The 14,339-nt window shown below is 36.5% G+C and overlaps 1 protein-coding gene across 1 annotated transcript; it reads right to left on the bottom strand.

The window, feature by feature from the left end:
- Positions 1-876: 876 nt before the first annotated feature.
- LOC107729724 (monocarboxylate transporter 1-like) lies at positions 877-12,879 on the bottom strand. Its single transcript, XM_016540398.1, has 5 exons — positions 12,835-12,879; positions 7,850-8,006; positions 3,066-3,209; positions 2,107-2,901; positions 877-1,695 (listed from the first exon to the last, which is right to left on the bottom strand). Exons 1-5 carry the CDS (start codon positions 12,877-12,879, stop codon positions 1,466-1,468), a joined length of 1,371 nt encoding a protein of 456 aa, XP_016395884.1. The 3' UTR covers positions 877-1,465.
- Between the last annotated feature and the right edge of the window lie 1,460 nt (positions 12,880-14,339).

Genomic DNA, 14,339 nt, shown 5'->3' with positions numbered 1-14,339 from the left:
CGTTATCCATTATCCATTGTAACCCTTTAACCCGAAACACACAATACAATGCGTAATTTAAAATGCAGGTAAAAACCTGTGATTTATTTTCTTAGAGTGTAGCATACTGACTACTAATACACTGCTTAAAACTATAATTGTTCAGAATGTGTAGTTTTACTAGTTTACTAGCTAATAAAAAAACTTGTAATCGTTCAAAAATTAAATCGTTCAAAAGTGTTCAATGTTGTATATAAAAATAGTTATTTATAGTTTAACATTATAATATGCATTTATATTATTTTACGAGCAAATATAAATTAACATATAAAATATATTTTTGCTGAGATTTGATGTAGTGACACAATTTTGCGTTGTGATTACGTAATGACGTCATCGCGCAATGACATCACAACGTCATTTAGCAACTTTTAGCAACAAATCAACCTTCCTTTAGCAACTTCCCCTGAAAATTAGTTGGCAACACTGAAAGGCGTTGAATTTTCACGATGATATTTTCAGACTGGTGTAAACATACACTCCCTGTCAGTTGTTTATGTCTTTTATTCAGTTATTTCCTAAAGCATTGTTTAACATACCTGTCACATTTATGAAAGGTGCATCCAACTAAGGGTTAAAGCTTCAATAATATCAAATGGGTTAGAGGTCAGATGAACATTTTGCAAAAGAAGTCAGAGGTAGGCCTACTTACATCATAGTCATTCTCAAAAGAACACCAGGGTTAACCCCCAACACTTGAAAGGAGGTGTGAAGCTTTGTGAAATTTTTATTAAAATGAGAATCATTTTTATTTGAACCATTTTGCAACAGAAAATCACAAACATTTAAACCAACTCTGATATTAACTTATTTGGCATTTAACAAACAATTTCCCATTATGCTATACACAAATTGCTTTTGTGTTTACACAGTTTCAAACAAGTAAATAATCTTTTATCACTAAATTGCTAGACTACACACATAGACACACAAGAATACACAAAATAACGCTGACGCTGTCCATGTATACTGACAAAACAATGCATTAACCGTTTTAACTTGGAAAATATTTACCAAATTATGTGTTTAATTTGTGCATATATTTAACAAGAGACAGTATTTGCATATCTACCGCTTTCACATTACTCGTCTCTTTTTTGTTAGAAGGCAACATTTGTTTCTTGCAGATTAATTCTTCATATATTCACTGATTTAATCTCTCTCTCACTCTCAGCGTACATAAAATGCCCCAAAATAATAGCCACAGGTCTTGTCCTAAAGTAAATGCATACGTTTTATACTAAAGTTAAATTCTAAAAATAAAAATATCAATTGCATGACCATGTGCTCATGCAAGGCACTGAAATGTTTGCATCACTGCCTCAGTAACCTAAATAGTCCAAGATGGATGTCTGTAATCAAATCCTTGATGTAGAGAGTGCAGAAATGTAAGAATCACCCAGAATAAAACCAGGATCAGCTATTGTCACACAGTATCCTCTGCAGTATTGTCATCAGGTATTTTCAGTGCTTCTACAACCTCTTTGCCAGGCTCCTCCTGCAGATTGGCTCTCTTGGATTCTTCTTTTGCTTCTTTATCCAGTAGCCTGTAGTTGATGCCCATTCCGATGAAAAGAAACAAACTGCCAACCAGCAGGACAATTCCACAGCCCATGTATGTATATTTGTAGTCATGGTAGATGTCATTGAACTTTCCTGTGAGTGCAGACAATTATTATTATATATATATATATATATACAGTATATATAAAAAATCAGTGATCCAAGTGGAAACCATTAATGCATTTTCAACAAAAAGTGATTCAAATGTAGGTCATGCTTTTGCTTTAACTCACAAAAGTTTTGCAAGATAATAATGCACAATGCCCTAATCTATTCCTCATTATGCATCTTAATTTTGCAAAGGCATGCAGAAGTGTTTTCTTCTGGGACTGCATGGTTAACGCGTTTTCACAGAGTTTTTTTTTTTTTTAGATTAAAATGTATCTGAATGTATGAAGGAAAGTTAATTTTAAATCATGTGACTGGTCATTTAACTACATATTGCCTTCACTAGTTTCAGACGAATACCTTTTGTTATTTGGTATGCTATTTAAAACTACTCACCTAGTAAAGGAGGCCCCAGTAACACTGGCACACATTCTACAATCGTCACCAGTCCCACAGCACTGGAGAAACGTTGAGATCCCACAAGATCCATGAGGGTCTCAAACAGCACAGAGCTCAGCCAGCCGAAGGCAAACCCAAAGAAGATGGCGTAAATCACGAACCCTGTGTAGTCTGTGGACAGAGGGGCAAGCAGGTGGCACACACCGTTAAGGAGAATGGATGCGGCGAAGAAGTATTGCACCCTTGGCCTGACCCATTTCGTGCTGGCAACTATTCCCATTGAAGGTCGTGCAACCATATCTACAAAGGCCAGGACAGAGAGCAGAAAAGCCGCCTTCTCCTTGGGAATTTCCTTACTCTTGGCGTAATTACTGAGGAACACAAGAGGAGAGAAGAGGCCGAAGAACATGACCACATTACCCAGAAGGTACAGCAAGAAGCCACGATGCTTGAAGAGCGTCAGATCGATAAAACCATTGATGATCGCCATCACGCTCTTTTGCTCTCTGGCTTCGCTATTACTGTTAGCAGCTTTAACAGCGGGTTGGGGTTTTGGCCCAATGGGCCTCATCAGTGATCCAGCTACACAACAATTCAGCAGAAGTCCACCCAGGATCAAGAAGCTCCCTTTCCAGCCGAATTGGTCGAAGAACCAGGTGTTCAGGGGAGCCAGAGTAGACAAAAAGACTGGGCTACCAGCCATAGCGATACCATTAGCTATTGGGCGTTTCTTGTAGAAATATTTGCCAATCATTGTGAGAGCTGGGTTGAGATTGAATGCCAGTCCCAGACCTGGAAAACATCATAACACAAAGTTCGAAATGAAAACAGGTCCCCTGGGTGATATTAAAATCTGTCACAAGAGTGTAACATCACTAGGAGTGCTATTACTGTAAAGTGCATGGGATAAGAGCAATGGTGTATGTTGAAATTTTTTTATTTGTTTTTAATTATACCTCCCACTACACCGACACAGAAGTACAAGCCTTCGACAGTATTGCAAAAAGAGGCAGCGATGAGCCCTGCTCCTGAGAGGCAGCCTCCTAAAATCATAATAGGCCGACTTCCATACTTATTGACCAGGATACTGCTGACAGGACCTGGAAATGAGATGCAAAAAAAAAAAAAAAAAAAAGTCAGAATTTGCACAAAGCAGAGGAAAATGTATTTATTTCTGTAATCTGAAGCCAAAAAGAGATTTCTTTTCAGTTTTAAAAGCATTTTAAATGCAATTTCTTGAACAAACGCAGATTTTAAATCTTAAAATATGAAAATCTATCATAAAAATATATTACTTTTAAAAAAGTGTGATACTTCAATGTGAAAACGAATTCTATATATACTGTATATATATAATTTTTTTTTTTTTTTTCAATTATGAGTTAGTGTACTTGTTTACCAAGGAGATAACAGTGTTGTTGAAAAGCATGCTTGAGATTAAGTACAAGATATATGGCGTCTGAAGAAAAATCAAGGTAATAGTAAAAGAGAACAATGGTTCAAGCAACACCCAATTCCAAGTTATCAGGAAGTTTAATACAGGACTTGATTTTATCCATTGGGAATTGATGGGATTGAAAACAGTGGGGTTGAAAAAAGATGGTCTGGCCTATCACAATAACAGTTTCAGAGGGGGAGCATGTTATTACATTATGATAAAAGATTATGAAGACAAAGTCTATCTGAAATAACATGCACACATGAACTGTTCACAATAACACCAGGAATATATACTAAAATAATAAGCAGGGTCAGTTTTGTTTTTTCATGACATAAGGTAATAGTCTCTGTTCAGACCACTAGAGGGCATTGCAGCTCTGTGGGGAAGAACAATAGAATTTGACATTGCATATTACTGCAGTAATCATCAAACTGCAGATTTTGCTGTTTCCCACCATCATCCAGCTAACTGAGCAAAAGATGTTACCTGTGAAACGCAGAGGCTGAAAGACCAATCTTAAAGTGCTCTACTAAATCATATTTTAGATACGTTTCGTTTAGAAACTTTAGTCCTAACAAACTAAACTAATATGTTGTGATACCGCCCTACAGTAGCAAACAAAAGGATCCCAAAGGTATTTCCAGTTACATGCGTGTTTTTAAGGCTTCCATGTACTGAGTCTAAATCCTATCATGAATGTAGGAAGGAAGCCTGCTAATCGTGTGAAAACCGGGGAGCGCTGGCGAGCGCCTGCACGTCTTCAGCCTCTCAGTACAATAGGCTGCCTTGTTTGCCTCTCTAATCCACCTCATACAGCGGGGAAGCGAGTCACTGCGAACATGTACGAAAGAACATATTAACACATTTAGAAATGCGGAAATTCATTAGTATCACGTACAAGCCCTAGTTTACGTCACAACAACTACTAATACCAGTACTTTAATCAGATTTGAGTTTTCAGGCTCTATAATAAAATGGTGAAGTAGATACATTTTAGGGGGGGAAAAAAAAATCAGTGATTTTTCAGATTATAAATAAAATCCGGATTTGCTATTTGTAGGGCTGCACAATTTGGGCAAAATGTTGTGATTATACATAAATAATTTTTAAAATAAAATAATAATTAAATATTATTAATTATTATTAATACAAATATAAACATTACTAAATAAAAACAAGACATTTTACTTCTGTAATATTTCACTGTAAAAATAAAAATTCGAGTATTTAAGAAAAAGAATATAATAACATGATAATTTATTTTACATTACAACTGTAAAATTACAATGCTAATATGTTTGGTCTAAATCATCAGCCATAGATACATGTAAATAAACACTCCTTACAAATCAGCTTGAATACCAGATAAATATGGATTAGACTAAGCCCTTGGGTGACATTAAACAAAAACTCACTCCTGACATATCAGATCAGTCCACATTCATGTAAATATCCTCATATCTGGACCTCTCTTGCTCCAGGCAAACTACCTCTGGGTTCCCTGGGTCACCGACAACAAGCTTAAATGCAATGGAGGTCTATGTAGGAAGATGTCTTGGCCTAGAATGCCAAAACAACACATCCCTGGAAAAGAAACGAACACCTTCTGACAGTATTTAGCTTAGAGGGCATTCAGACTTCTCTGTAAACTGTTGGTGAGACAGTGGCTGTATTCAGGGAAATGAGAGCAAAAGGGGAACCACAACACATGTCAGTCATGGCCAGCATCAAACTAGATGCTAAAACAATGGCATTCTGATTTACTTGTGAGCATATTGTGAATTATTATGAATATGGAATATATTGCTACACAGATGTCTGATGTGCATAAGTCAGCATAAAATATTCACACAATTATGTCTTGCCTGCAAATATGTTAGTACAAACCAGTAGCACTACATAATGCAATTCTGTTTATCATTGTCGTCAGAACAAATTGCTGGATTTTTTTCCACGCGTGGTTGGTTCTGTGATCATCTGGGTCATGTGCTATGTATTGCCCCCTGCATTACAGTAGGGAATTAGCTCTGCTGGGCCAGAAGGGGCATGTAGGAGTACGAGGTCAAATGTAAAGTCATGTGCCTCTCACATGCCATGAGTTCTCATGGCCATAATGTCAACACCACCGGCATAAACTGAAAGGTCTATCTTTCAGAAACTGATTGAGCGCCTTGTTCTTGTTCATGACAAATGTAAGGGCAAAAGCTCAAGTTTGACAGAAGTATGTGGGTCAATGACATATACATCACGAGTAAAAGAAAGAAAGAAAAAATAATCACATTGTACAACATGAACTAACAAAAATACAATGTTATATTTTATAAAATGTATACACCGGCCGGCATAAACTGAAAGGTCTATCTTTCAGAAACTGATTGAGCGCCTTGTTCTTGTTCATGACAAATGTAAGGGCAAAAGCTCAAGTTTGACAGAAGTATGTGGGTCAATGACATATACATCACGAGTAAAAGAAAGAAAGAAAAAAATAATCACATTGTACAACATGAACTAACAAAAATACAATGTTATATTTTATAAAATGTATACATTTTATATTTTCTATTCAAGAAATATACAATATATTTTTGAATAAATCAATATTTAGGACAAAAAATAAATGCCACATCATATACCCACCCATTTTGTCTAATGTTCATTTTTTGATTTGATCAGTTATCAGTTGATATTTTGGGTTATTGTCTACAATATTGATGTACTTCATTGACTATACATTACACAAGACAATGAAGTAATTAAAGGGATAGCTCACCCAAAAATGAAAATTCTGTCATTTACTCACCCTCATGTCCTTCCAAACCCGTAAGACCTTCGTTTATCTTCGGAACACAAATTACGATATTTTTGATGAAATTCAAGACCCTGAATAGACAGCCACGCAACTACCACGTTCAAGGCCCAGAAATGTAGTAAGGACATCGTTAAAATAGTCCGGGTGACATCAGTGGTTCAACCGTAATTTTATGAAGCTACAAGAATAACAAAAATAATGACTTTATTCTACAATTTATTTATTCTTGTAGCTTCGTAAAATGATGGGTGAGCCACTGATGACACGGATTATTTTAAAGATGTCCTTACTACCTTTTTGGGCCTTGAGCTTGTCAGTTGCATTGCTGTCTATGCAGGGTCAGAAAGTTCTCGGATTTCATCAAAATATCTTAATTTGTGGTCTGAAGACGGTCTTACAGGTTTGGATCGACATGATGGTGAGTAATTAATGACAGAATTTTCATTTTTGGGTGAACTAACCCTTTAAGTGTTATTTTAACCATTTCTCCCTACCTATTCTGAAACTTTTTTGTCCTTTTTAGAGCTTAACAAACCCTAGTCGCTGTATTCTTGGAAAATAAGAGTATTAACGTTCTACAAAATGTCTTTTTTGTGTTCCATGGAAGACAGAAAGTCGCACAGGTTTGGATTGACATGAGGATGATGAAAAAAATATGTTTAAGAGTAAGAGTTTTATTTTTGTGAACTAAATTTAACTCAAATTGCAGGCTGGTTTATTTTTGCCTGTTTTAAAGGTTATGTATAAACACACAAGCAAACCATAGTGACAGTATAGAACACTAATTGGCTTTTGCGTTGTAACCAAAAAGTAGCACCATACTGTCAGAAACATTCAAACCTTTATTTTTTATATCCGTAATGGTTTATATTTTTTAACTAGCGTTTGATTTGCTCAGCAGCGTGAGAAGGCGAACGTGCAATTTAGTCTGTCTGTGTGAGTGTGCTGACATCATTCGGTGGTGCTCCACTTCCAGAGACAAGTTTGCTATTGACGCTAGTCATCACAAGTCTGTGCGACTCCTGAGTTATGCGTCTCATCTCCTCATCTCTCTCCAAGGAAAACATCTGACACTTGCAGAATAAAGAGCTGACTAAGAAGAAAGACTCCAGAGGGAGATAGAGTTGCCCATTCAGAGCTCAATCTCTCAGCAAAGCAGCCGGTGGCTGATGTCTAAGCCTTGTCTAGCATGCCTCTCGTTTCTACAATTCAAATGAATAAGGGCCTTTCACTCGAACCACATCCATTGATAAACTGCGTCGGGATCTTCATTATCTGCGCCATGATCTCACCACTGGCTTGAATGGTTGAAAAAACAGCTTGATTTAAAAGTTACCCAAGGACAGAATTATTCTATTAAACAACTCCGGTTATGAATCAATGCAAACATCTAGTATGAATTCAGAAAGAACTTTTTATAATACATGTAAAGAGAGCTTGAGAGTTTTAAGGGGAGGAGAAAGAGGAAAATGCAGGAAGACACTGCTTACCTCCTCCATACATGACAGCAAGCATGATGGAAGAGATCCAGGACACTTGACTGCTGGTGGCGTGGAAGATCACTTCAATTTCCTTGAAGAACACAGTTATGGACTTTGGGAAGGCGTAGGAGAAACCAATAGAAATGAAGGCACCAAACTTAACGTTCTACAAAATGTCTTTTTTGTGTTCCATGGAAGACAGAAAGTCGCACAGGTTTGGATTGACATGAGGATGATGAAAAAAATATGTTTAAGAATAAGAGTTTTATTTTTGTGAACTAAATTTAACTCAAATTGCAGGCTGGTTTATTTTTGCCTGTTTTAAAGGTTATGTATAAGCTCCAGGTGCTTACAAAGCTCTCTCTGTAAAGAAACAGGGAAAATGGAGTGGGAAAAAAAAGAAAAAGGTCAAATGTTTTGACATAAAAATCTCAACATCTCCAAGGCTCCTTATAAAACCATTGTTGACTGCATATTTGAATGATGTCACCTAATATAAACTGCAGAAGAACTTCACAATAGAAAACATACAAGAAATCATTCTAATGTGCTGATTTGGTGCTTGGGAAACATATCTTATTATTATCAGTGTTGAAAACAGTTGAGTTTTCAGTAATATTTTTGTGGAAACTGTGAAATTTGTTTCAAAAGAACACCATTTATTTGAAATAGAAATCTATTGTAACATCTTTTGTAAATGCTTTACTGTCATTTTTGATCAATTTAACACATCCTTGCTGAATAAAAGTATTTATTTCTTTCAAATAATAATAAAAACGTCTTTCTGGCCCCAAACTTTTGAACAGTAAACTATGTACATTTTTTTTTTTTTAAACACAACTTTAATGAACTTTCAGTTCAACTTTCATATTTATTAATAGAGTTTGCTAGTGCAAATGAAGCTATGAAGCTAGAGTGTTCTTAGTTGCTTTTGGTGTGTTGCTATTTGTTTGCTGACTCTTTACAATACTCTGGTCTCTAGATATGGCCCATGTCACTCATTCAGTGTAATTCTATAGGATATTCTTGTCCATTTATCCAGAAGGTGAGAAATGTCTAAAGTCAGAAAAGCTCCTCAACCGCATCATTTAAAGCAACATTCATGTCCGAAGCACAAGCGGTGTGGGATGAGTTACACGCTGAAATTTAATACCAAGGGCTTGTTCAGATCCCTATCACTAAGTATGAGCAATAGTAATAGTGATGCTAGCATCTCTAATGCCTCGATTCATGGCCAGGAAATACAAGATTTTCTGCACAACTAGTCATCTAAAGGTAAACCTAAAACTTCAAAGCATCACACATCAATAAGCATGAATCATATCCAACAGCTGCAAGAAATCATTTTGCATACATGTGGCAGAAAAGTGTTCAAAGGAAACATAGATGGTACATAAAGAGTCATGGTGCTTTTACATATTAAAGCCTCACAGCCGAACTGAGCGCATCGAGTATTTGTAAAGCCACAGCAGGAGGCTTTTAAAGCGAACATGCCCTCCAAAATGGAAATGTGACTAACATTATTTCAGGAGGATCAGAGGTTTATGTCAGAGAGAGGCACCTTATACCAATATCAGGTTATTTCCCCCATTGGCATTTAAGCCTCTCTACATGTGCTCTTGGATTTGTTTTGCCAGCCCAGACAGCGTGATCTTGAGGCATCAGGGCGCCTTGCCATTAGCTGCTAGATCGTTTTTAAGAACAACTTTCTCATTAAAAAAACAATGTGCAGTCATTATCACAAAACTAATTCAGACAAGGCGATCAGGACTCCGACGCAAAAAGGGTCTTGCATCACCCCAAAGAGGTTTATTTTGTGATAATGACTGGCTGCCTGTATGCTCTCTTCCATATTACACAGCAACAACCAAACAAATGAATAAACAGACATGAAATCATTTTAATACACTACTGTTAAAAAGTTTTGGTTCTGTAAAAAGCTTTTGTGCATCAGGACTCTTATGCTCACCAAGGCTGCATTTATTTGATCAAAAATACAGTAAAAACTGTAATATTGTGAAATATTACAATGTAAAATAATAGTTTTCTAGTTGAAAAAAAAATTAAAACTGAATTTATTCCTGTGATGCAAAGCTGAATTTTCAGCATCATTATTCCAGTCTTATATGCTGATTTGATGCTCAAGAAACATTTCTTACCATTATCAGAAATCGTTGTGCTGCTTAATATTTTTGTTTATATTTTTTCCAGGATTCTTTAATGAAAAGAAAGTTCAAAAGAACAGCCTTTATTTGAATTATATATCTTTTGTAACATTATAAATGTCTCACCTTTGCTCAATTTAATGCATCCCTGCTAAACAAAAGTATTAATTTCTTTCTAACCTCGAAGCTGACAACAATGAATCCATGGAGTGGTTGGTTACCTGATACAATTATACAAACACATTTAACTGCATGAAGACTGACCAATCAGAATCGAACATTCCAGAATGGAGCATAGTATTTTTCAGGTATTGTCAAACAGCTTCAAATGCAGCAGAATTAACCGAATTCATACAAGCTCTCTTACCATACCTAGTCATTGATACAATTTTGTATTAAAGATGTATTTTGATTTAGCCATTATTGCATCACTGGGCTGTTCACTTTGAATTTGGACCATCTGACAGTTTGATCGTGTTGGCAGAGCATATCGTTCCTTTCAACTGAAGTGCTGTATGGTTTAAAAAGAAGTGAGAATGAAATGAATCACTTTAGAGGTAAAACGGGTCCTTTATACTGTGTCAAGCAAGACATTTTACTGCATTCAAGCGTAGAATCACACATTCCACACAGAAGCGCTCCTACCTTTCTGGAACACTCTATAAATTCTCAGCATAAAATAGTCCAAAGTACTCTTCTATTCCAGAGTGATGGCGAGCAGCATTTTAAGGGACTGGTCTGGGTCAAGGCAAGTCTCTAGTTATGTGAATAATCCCGAGGAAAAACACGGAGGTCTGCTTGTAAAAAAAAAAAGAACTGTTGAAACTTCTATAGGCCTGTGATATGGTCAGCCTTGTCAAACTGTGTTCAACTGAGTTCAGGGAAGCTCTTATTGGCCCCCAATGTCTACAGAGAATTCAAGATCGGTTTCTATTGGCTCCTTGATGTCTGCCACCATGCCCACTTGTGTCCCTACTCTCCTCCTCCTTGTTCTTTGTCTAAGCCACCCATTCAGGACTCTGTTGAGGTCTCCTTTAGAGGATACAGGTTTCAATATGGGGTCTTTGAGATAGCATGTACATTGCTTTTTGATTGTGTCAATGCATTCAATGTCAACAAACACCCATTACATAGTAACAGGCGTTGGCGTTATTATACTTCCTGCAGCGTGTACATGCTAATTTATAATTAGCTCTGATTCACGTTACCTGTCTTTCAATCAGGTCAAGGAACAAAAAACAATGACTGACAATAAGGATGAGCGTTTGTAGATGCGCATGAAATGTGACACGTACAAAAACCATCACGCACGTACACATACACGCACACAGTTTCCTAAAGGTCAAATCCTTTCCTCCGAGCACAGCAATTGTTTATAATTGTTAATCTCTTTGATATCTGTGAGAAAGATTGCATAAAATGCTCAGAGCAAGAGGTGTTTCTTATTTTGCCATGCGGTTCAAGAGAAATAACTGCAGTGCAAAGGCTAATGTCAGATTTAGATGCAATTTCTTAGAATCACTTACAATACTGTAAGCTATGTTAGACGCAACAACCAACCGGATCAAATAAATGTGGAAACAAACCAGAATCAAATCGGTTTCAGGAGTTACACTGATCTGATACATATTTTTTTTTGTATATACTTCTCTAATCTAAGTTTAACTGTCTGTACCCATTTGTATAAATGTCTATCCATCCATCTTAAATCCACTTCCTTAAATTCAAATTACATTTCTACATCCTGTTTGCCGCCAAAATTCAAGTTCAAATTAAATTCAATAATTAATTGGAATTTAAAAGGAATTCTAAGCTCAGTTTGGAATGTTTGGAACCCCAAAACACAGAGTGTCTTCATACTCACCAATTCCAACCGAAGCATCGAAATTGTAACCAATAATCTAGAGAATTAATGAATCAACATTAAGTTGCAGAGCCTTCATTGTCTCTCATACTAAACGAGTAGGCCAGGGACCAAAGAACCAAGGTGACAATGTTTTAAGCCATATTTCCCAAGCAAGAATAAACTGAGGCAATCGTTACACTCTAGTTTTTTTTTTTTTATGAAACTAGAAAATGCTCAGCTCCACGCATCAGCAGAGTCAAACCGTAAAACACGTTCTTCCCAATTCCCTTCTGTGACTTTCAAAGACCTCTTTCATTTCAGAGCGACTGTGTCCTGGACGTGACACCAAGCCAAAATATTTACTTTCTCTGCTTTGTGTAGTAAAACCTTCACAAAACTGACATCAATAGATTTCTTCTTCAACTCAGGAAGCTTTGCACTCAGGCCAACCGCAGGAGGAGCAATTGTGGCTTTTTTTTTTTAGGTGTGTGCGGCCCCACACCCAAACAACACAAGATCTGATGGCCCTACATTCATGGTGAAACATGCACTCTGCGTGCAGAAAAACGGCTGTCACAATAAACATGCCATGAAAAAGGCAGGAAAGAATAGACGAGGCAGTGCTCTCCCGTCGAGGTCTCTATTGTTCAACACATCAAGGTTTAATGTGAAAGGAAGTGCGACGTGACACTCCTAATGGGGTCATATATAGAGTTTATAGGAAAGAGGAGGTTCAAAAGACTGCCAGTCTGATTGTCTCTTTCAATCTATTTTCTACATGTCACAGATGTCTGCTGCTGTGACCATCAAAAGTGTGACACTTCATAGCTAAAGGCTAAGATAAAGTAGGGGAGACTTTGACCTTCACAGCTTCTAATTAGCTTTGGTGCAGCACACTGAGGTTAATTGTCATCACACTTGAGAAACACATTAGACTAAAATAGAAACAATTTAAGAAGCATTAAGGATTTTATATTACTCACCTGGATCAGTACCATCTTAGAGTTGGAGTCTTGTGGCCTTGGCATCTTGGTCTAGGTCTTGGCTCACAGTTCCCCATCTACTACGTCTTCACAACTCCTGATATCTTTCACATCGTTTACACCTGAACACCTGCTATAAACATCTAGAGAGAACCAATCAAAGGGTGTCAGAGACAGATTGGCATTTACACCTAGTATTTACAGTACATGCATCACCTGTTATTACTTGTCATTCTGATTTTGTGACTACCTACATCACTTACTATATCAATTTACCATTGCATTTCAATAAAGTACAAAAAAAGATTAAAAAAGGCATATATTGATTTATACCATACCTACACGTTGTAATACCTATATCACTTACTATATCAATATGCCACTGCATTTCAATAAAGTGAAAAAAGGTGTATAATATTGATTTATACTATACCTATATATTGTAATTTTGTGGCAAACATGAAAATTCCAGCGGAAAGCTTTTTGTTATTTTAGTTGAGCGCCAGTATTAAACTTTGAACGTGTGTTACTCCATGTTAATTTAAGGTCTAAGAAACACATTTGATGCATGCTTATATTTGGACTTTCTTTCAAGCCTATATTTTGGATTTTCTTTCAAAGTAATAACCCGCCAAATGTTTTTTGTTCAGTTGTTGAATGACATGTGAGTAGACGGCCCTTCTGTGTTGCATCAGGATTGATTAGTGTTTACACTACAAACATGATGTGAGCGCGTGCATTTCTGATTATTTCTAAATGTGGTTTAACTGATCTGATTTTTTTAAGGTTATATTATAACAAGGCGAAAACTTGTTCAGCATGCCACATTTGAAATGAAGGCTGCAATAATTTCCTTTAGTTTAGTTTATAAATCATCAAGTCTTGGTCTGAGATGTGGAATCTGGTATTGATCCGTTTCAGGGTCTTGCAGTCAAATGCACAACATTTAAGCATGCATCAGTAATTGCAAGCAATGAAATGCATTTTCTGCAAGCTCTAAAGGAGAAAAGAAAATAGGATTACAGATATAGGTTAAGATTTAAAAGCAAAAAAACAACAACAAAAAAACAGGACAATACAACACACAGGCTAACTGGACAATTGGTATAATGCATGCATATGGATATAAGAGTATAAAGGTATAGGAGAATCTAAAACTAAAACTATTTGGTTTGAATTTCCTTCTTTCTTTTAATGTAAGGCCATGATTAGGGCAGAACAGGAATCAATTTCAAAACATTTCCTATATACAGTACATTTCCTGTAGGATAAATTAGAGAAAGTCTTGTTAGAACACATATTATCAAATATTTAAAACAAATTTTTTTGAAAGTCCATGCATGTATGTGCGAGCATCACTGACAATAGTAAGCTCTCTGATTTGTCCGGCAGAAGAAGGCGGCTGACCTTGAAAGCAATGGAGAGAATTGACAGGAGGGAACACTGTTAACAAGGACTGGCCATATATCAAACAGCCAATTTGGATCTCTTAATCCACTGGGGGT

The sequence above is a fragment of the Sinocyclocheilus rhinocerous genome, unplaced genomic scaffold (assembly GCF_001515625.1).
Source record: "Sinocyclocheilus rhinocerous isolate Xijiao unplaced genomic scaffold, SAMN03320098_v1.1 scaffold218, whole genome shotgun sequence".
NCBI classification, from domain to species: Eukaryota; Metazoa; Chordata; class Actinopteri; order Cypriniformes; family Cyprinidae; genus Sinocyclocheilus; species Sinocyclocheilus rhinocerous.
Note: the sequence above shows the minus strand (reverse complement) of the source record. Positions and strands in the feature narration are given on the sequence as shown.